General features: G+C 59.3%; 2 protein-coding genes across 2 annotated transcripts in view; one reads left to right on the forward strand and one right to left on the reverse strand.

The window, feature by feature from the left end:
- Window positions 1-5,845, forward strand: part of SLC5A10 (solute carrier family 5 (sodium/sugar cotransporter), member 10) — a 56,067-nt gene that overhangs the window by 14,118 nt on the left and 36,104 nt on the right. The window contains exon 9 of the mRNA XM_010842915.1: window positions 2,848-2,983. Coding sequence (XP_010841217.1) covers window positions 2,848-2,983 — 136 coding nt within the window. The remainder of the gene's footprint in view (window positions 1-2,847; window positions 2,984-5,845) is intronic.
- FAM83G (family with sequence similarity 83, member G) overlaps window positions 1-5,845 on the reverse strand; it is a 29,179-nt gene that overhangs the window by 2,896 nt on the left and 20,438 nt on the right. Inside the window, exons 3-4 of the mRNA XM_010842913.1 lie at window positions 5,391-5,515; window positions 3,491-4,736 (exon numbers count right to left, since the gene is read on the reverse strand). Of these exons, the coding sequence (XP_010841215.1) occupies window positions 3,491-4,736; window positions 5,391-5,515 (1,371 nt within the window). The remainder of the gene's footprint in view (window positions 1-3,490; window positions 4,737-5,390; window positions 5,516-5,845) is intronic.

The raw sequence follows: 5,845 nt of genomic DNA on the forward strand, positions 1-5,845 counted from the left end.
CCTCTATGGCAGCGGTGCTGATGCTGCTGGGGATGGCGCGGTGGTCCTGGCCTGGTCTGCAGGGGCACCACTTCTCCAGCTGTGGAGTGGGGCAACCATAACTGTCCCTCCCCAGTCCCGGGCCTGGCCACCGAGAGAGTATGGAGTGAAATCGCAGAAGATGGCAGGGATTCAGGGAAACGCTCCTGTGAGGAGTGCAGCCCCAGCTCTCGTAATCACAGGACATCAAGGGGAGGGTCTACAGAGAACCACAGCTCACCCCCACTGCAGACAGGGAAACTGAGGCCCAAAGTGAGGAATGGAATGTCCCAAGTCAGAGCTGGTGGAGAGGAGGTGGAACCAGCCTGTCCTGCAGCCCCCGTGCTGCCAGCCTGGCACTGGCCATGTTTTAAGAAAAGCAAAGGCAGTTTATTCTGAACTGCAGCAGGGGAGGCGGCTCCCATACCTCACGTTTGGCAGAAACTCAAAGGCAAGCAGAGGAGGGGGAACCTCTGCAGAGGCACAGAGGGGAGGCTGGGGGGGGCGCCGACGGGAGGCCACCAGCCTGGGGACGCAGGAGGCAGAGACTGAAACGGGGCGCCTGTGAGAACTGTCAGGGTCGGAGGACGAGTTGGAGACAACAGTTAGAGAAGCTGCCAGTTATTAATTAGGTCCTGGTCACCTGGGGCTGATCGTTACAAAGTCACCGTGCAGCTTCCCGGGCGGGTGCTGGAAACAGCCATCTGCCTTCCTGCCTGGCTCTGAGAGACATCAGGGCAGTGCTTTCCCAGGCAGGCTGCCGCAGGTCGTGGATCAGAGTACTATAGTTTTTTTCTATTGGTCGAGCCACAAGGCTTGTGGGATCTTAGCTCCTCAGCCAGGGCCTGAACCCAGCGCTAACCACTGGACCACCAGGGAATTCCCAAAGTTCTATTTCGGTATGCAGCTCAGCCACCGTCCATGCGCTGTTCAGTCTGAATGGGATGGGCTTCCACAGTTAGAATGTGTGAGTATGCCTCCAAGGACACACTTTCGCTTTTGGATCTTGAGGTGACTATAACAAGAAAATTGCACCGAAGCCTAAATTTTCAGGGATCACCATCTCTGATCCAGAGCTCCTTTATCGAGCAAGTTTACAATCTTCAGGGCATTTTCTGAGATGTTTAGAGGGACCTCTGAAGAAGCTCATGACAGTTTCTCTTAAGGGTGCCGAACCTAAATGGGCACCTAGAGGCACCTAGGATGGACATTTGCAATTTCTAGCCTTTAGAAAATCCACTTTCATCAAAGTGGATTTCATCAAAAGCCTAAAACAAAGGCTTGTGTCCATGCCTATGCACAACCCTGTGATTCTGCACTTGCTCCCCAGGATGGTAACTGTCCCCAAGCAGCAGACCAGTAGGCACCTAACTGCTAGGTGCTTAATACCTTCACACAAGCAAGAACCCGGGAAAAGATGGAGAAAGATCGCATCGAGGAAGCACCTGAGGTCCTTGGTGAAGAACAGGCTATAGGGGCTTCCCTGCTGGCCAGTGGTTAGGAATCCACCTGCCAACGCAGGAGACACAGGTTCAATCCCTGGTCCAGGAAGATCCCACATGCTGTGGAGCAACTAAGCCTGTGCCTGAGGCCCATGCGCCTAGAGCCTGTGCTCCGCAACAGGAGTAGCCCCCGTCTTGCTGCAACTAGAGAAAACCCAAGCGTAGCAATGAAGACCTAGCACAGCCAAAGATAAAAAAAAAAAAAAAAGTCTGCAAGCCTCTATTTCCCACGTGTGTCCTTCCCGCCCCTTTGCTTTGATGTAAACGTAGGTAATTTTCTTCAGCTGATGAAAAGGGGCTGGAGGATGAGCCAGGGAGGGTGGAGTGGCCAAGTGAACCCAAGGAATGTTCTAGTGGATTCCATTGGCTGCACCCTTAGAGCTTTGTAAATTGCTCTGTCCCCGCCTGATTTAGCAGGAAAACATCTATTTTAGAGCTCACCCTGACTGGGACCCTGTAATTAATTGCTTCACCAACAGCCATGTCAGAGGCAACTGCTAGGAGCCACTTGTCAAACTCGTGTGTTTGGGAAATAAGTGAAAATCACAAATAATTTCTACTTCTGAACTGCAGGAAGTGATTTAAACTGCAGAATAGCAACCGAAAAATACTTGCATTTAAAAGTTATAGACTGCACAGCTGGGAACATACTAAAAACCATGGAGTCGTATGCTTCACGTGGCTGAACTGTGTGTGAATCATATCTCGGTAACGCTGTTTAAAGTCCCATGTTCTTAACAAGTAGAATCGTGGTGTCAGAACTGGAAGGATCTCAGATGCCATCAGTTCCAACTACCCCCTCCCATTCTGCAGATCTGGAAATTGAGGCCCAGATAGGCGTCGCCTGCGGCTGCATGAGAAGTTGCCCTCATGTTGTAGCTTCTAGCTCCTTCCACAACTGACACACAAGCTTCCCCAAACCCAGGTCCTAAAGCTCCAGACCTCTGCCTGGAACACAAAACACAGCTGGAACCAGTGTCTACTCCTGACACGTGCATGAGCCTGCCGGCCTCTCATGACAGCGCAGGAGGTGGCGGGAGGGTGTGGGGGGTGGTCCCTGACACCGCTCCATGGTCTTCTCCAGCCCTGACAACTGCCTGCCGGAGTGACAGGCCGGGCAGGACCAACACTCCTCTGCTCGACAGATGGGAAGACAGTCCTGGAGAGAACCTGGGCCCCAGATGCTCAGCCAGCCAGCAGGGGTGCTGTCAGGGGTCAGGGAGGGTGCATCCAGGGCTGACAGGTCAGCTTCCACCTCACGCACTCCCTGAGCCCCGCGGAGGCGGAATCCGGGGCAGCTGGGACTCACCCCCTCCCCTGCCCCCAGGTCATCGTGCAGCGGTCACTGTCCGCCCGGGACCTGAACCACGCCAAGGGGGGCTCCATCCTGGCCAGCTATCTCAAGATGCTGCCCATGGGCCTGATGGTCATGCCGGGCATGATCAGCCGCGTGCTGTTCCCAGGTACGACACGCTCCGGGGGTGGGGCTGCAGGACGCGGAGGGTGCCAGGAGGAGAGGCCAAGGACAGGCAAGATGTTTCCCGGCCTAGGGGAGCGGGGAGGGGCATGGTTCCTGGGCCACAGTCAAAGGGATCCACATGGAGGTAGCTGGATATGAGGTCCAGGCAAAGACCACCTACTGCTGTGTGACCTCGGGGTGTGAAGGAACACCTCTGTGCACCGCCATCCGCTCATCACAAACTCGGGAGCAGACCACTCGCGTGACCCTGCACACTTGTCACTTCTGGGCATGCTACATGTGTCTTCTTCTGGCTCCTGGTCCCTGGCTCAGGCTACCTCTGTGGAATGCTGGGTAGTGACTTGCCGCATGTGAGCCCTGCCTGGTTGCTACCACCCCCCACCATAAGATCTCCCCATAACACAGAAAGCCATCAGCACTGCGGATGCCCAGCAGGTGGCACCTGTGGGTGCCCAGTCCTGGGGGTGGGGCTCCCAGGACCCCGACCCACCTGTGCCTCCTGGTCCACAGGACGTGCGGCCTGCATCCTCCTCTGGGTGCCTGCCTCTTCTCTCTCCTGACCCTGGGCCCATGAGGAGTCACCCAGGGCTCCACCACAGGTCCCACGGGTCATATGGGGGGCGCTCAGCTGTCGGCGGGGTGCCTGGGCCGGCCCATTGGCCACCTGCTCCGAGTGGCGCCTCCGGAGACAGGCCGAGCGATCCGTCACCTCAAAATACTCGTCTGACACGGAGGAGGAGGCCAGTGAGGCCCGCCGGGGGCCAGGGCCATGGTCAGAGCTGCCCGAGAGGCTGTCCTGGTCACTCAGGGTCACGTAGTCATCGTCGTCTTCCTCCTCCTCCCCGTCCAGCCCGTTGGGGACCACCTGTCCCTCGCCGTCGGGGTCATCCGGGGTCACAGGCAGTTGCCGCTGAAGCGCGGCGTGGCCTGGGCCCGCCGTCCTGGACAGCCCATGGTCCATCCCATTGTGGGGTGATTCCTCCTCTGGAGTCTCCAGGGCCCAGCCAGCACCACTGCCCTCCTGGGCGAGCAGGTCTGCCACTGGGACCGTCCGGGGCTTGGGCACAGGCGGCCGTGGCTGGGCGTCCCCCTGGGGGAGGCTGTTCTCGGCAGGGATGCCGTCCAGCGGGGCACTGGACTGGAGGGCGGGGCCGGGGTCCTGGCTCTGCCTCCACAGCTGAGTCCCCGCCTGGGACGTGTCTCGGATCTTGATACGGTTCATCTGACTGGGCTGGGGGTTCCAAATGTTGGGGTCGATGATGTTGATGTATCCCAGGATGTCGCTGCCAGGCTCGGGGTCGGGCTCCACCCACGTGGGCAGGTAGTCGAACATGTTGGCCCGCTCCAGGTTGAGCAGCCCTGGGTGCACGGGCAGGGGAGGCTCGGGGAGGTCTCCTGGGCGCTCAGCGAGGACCGCACCCCGCACCCCCGCAGGCTTTGCAGTGTCCTGCTTCTCAGACGATGACTTGGCAATCTCGTCGGCGCTCTTGGCCTTGACCAGTGCGTACTTGGGGTTGACGAGCTTCTTGGCCACAGTGCCCGAGGGCACCAGCGGGACCGAGGGGGGCAGGACAATGGGCTCAGGCTCAGGTTCCTTCTCCATGGGGATGTCCTTGAGGCAGACGCTGTGCGACATGAGGTACAGCTCCTGGAACTGCCGGTCAAACATCTCTACCACCTGGCCCGACAGCACGGAGATCACGTTCCGATCCGTCCTGGCGGCCGACCACGTGAAGCTGCAACACAGGGACCTGGTCAGGTGTGGGGTCTGGGCCCTGGATGAGGGAGTCCTCCCCCGCCCCAGTGCACCCAGAGGCCAGTGTCCGTCAGACTGCAGCCACAGAAGGGTTTCAGGAGAAGGGAGCAGAGGCAGAGGAGGGGGCTGGAGCCCCAGGGTCAGGCCTGGTGTGGGACCTCAGGCAGCCCCATGCACCAAGCCCCTCCTGGAGGTGCAGCCTGGACAGGGTGTGTCGTCCAGCACAGTGACTTGTGCCACCATCAGTATCTGCTCGCCCACCCTGTGTGGCTGTGGGCACCTCCCAGCTCCCTGTCCCTGCTTGATGGACCCAGTAGAGCTGGGCCCTGCCAGCCTCATCCTGCCCCCACCCTTAAGCAGCTCTCAGAGTGACCGCCCTGTGAGCCCGGCCCACACTCCACCTCCGGGCTGCTGACACCTCGAGGCTGGAACAACAGTCTGGCGGAGGAAAGTGTCATTCTGCCTGCTTCTGAGACGGGCGGGTGGTGTGCGGGCGGGCCCAGTGCCACTCACACCTCAGCAGTTTGGGGACCAGTGAACCAGAATAACCAGGGTGTCATAGGCAGGCTTAAGGGCAGAAACCAGCTGGGAACTGGAGCCGCCTCTCCCCCAGCCCCCGGAATGCCAGAGTCACCTGTAAGAGCCACAGATGGCCCGGTCGCCATCCACGAACATGAACTTCTGGGCCAGGGCACCCTTGAACTTGGTGGCCGACCGCGTGAAGAACTCGGTTCCTCCGCTGCTCCGCACCCTGAGATTCTGGGTTGGAGACAGGAGACGGAATTACACAACCCAGCACTGAGCACCCTACCTGGGCCTGGGGAGGGATCCAGGCGAGCGTGGACAAGAAGGATAAGACAGAGGAAGGGCCTAGAGAAAGCGGTAGTGCATGCGTGGGTCCTGGCCAAGGTGGGTAGGGGAGATGGGTCCAGCCTGGGGAATGCTACTGCAGGTCTCCAGCAGGAGGGGGAGGTGGACACGTTTCAGGAAGGTCCAGAGGATGGCTGGGGGCTGTGTAGTGGGGTATGGGGCTGCCCTGAGAGACCTGGGTCCTGCACTCGGGCAGATCTGTGGCCTTCCCAGCATGGG

This window comes from Bison bison, unplaced genomic scaffold (genome assembly GCF_000754665.1).
Source record: "Bison bison bison isolate TAMUID 2011002044 unplaced genomic scaffold, Bison_UMD1.0 scf7180017864180, whole genome shotgun sequence".
In the NCBI taxonomy this organism is placed as follows: Eukaryota; Metazoa; Chordata; class Mammalia; order Artiodactyla; family Bovidae; genus Bison; species Bison bison.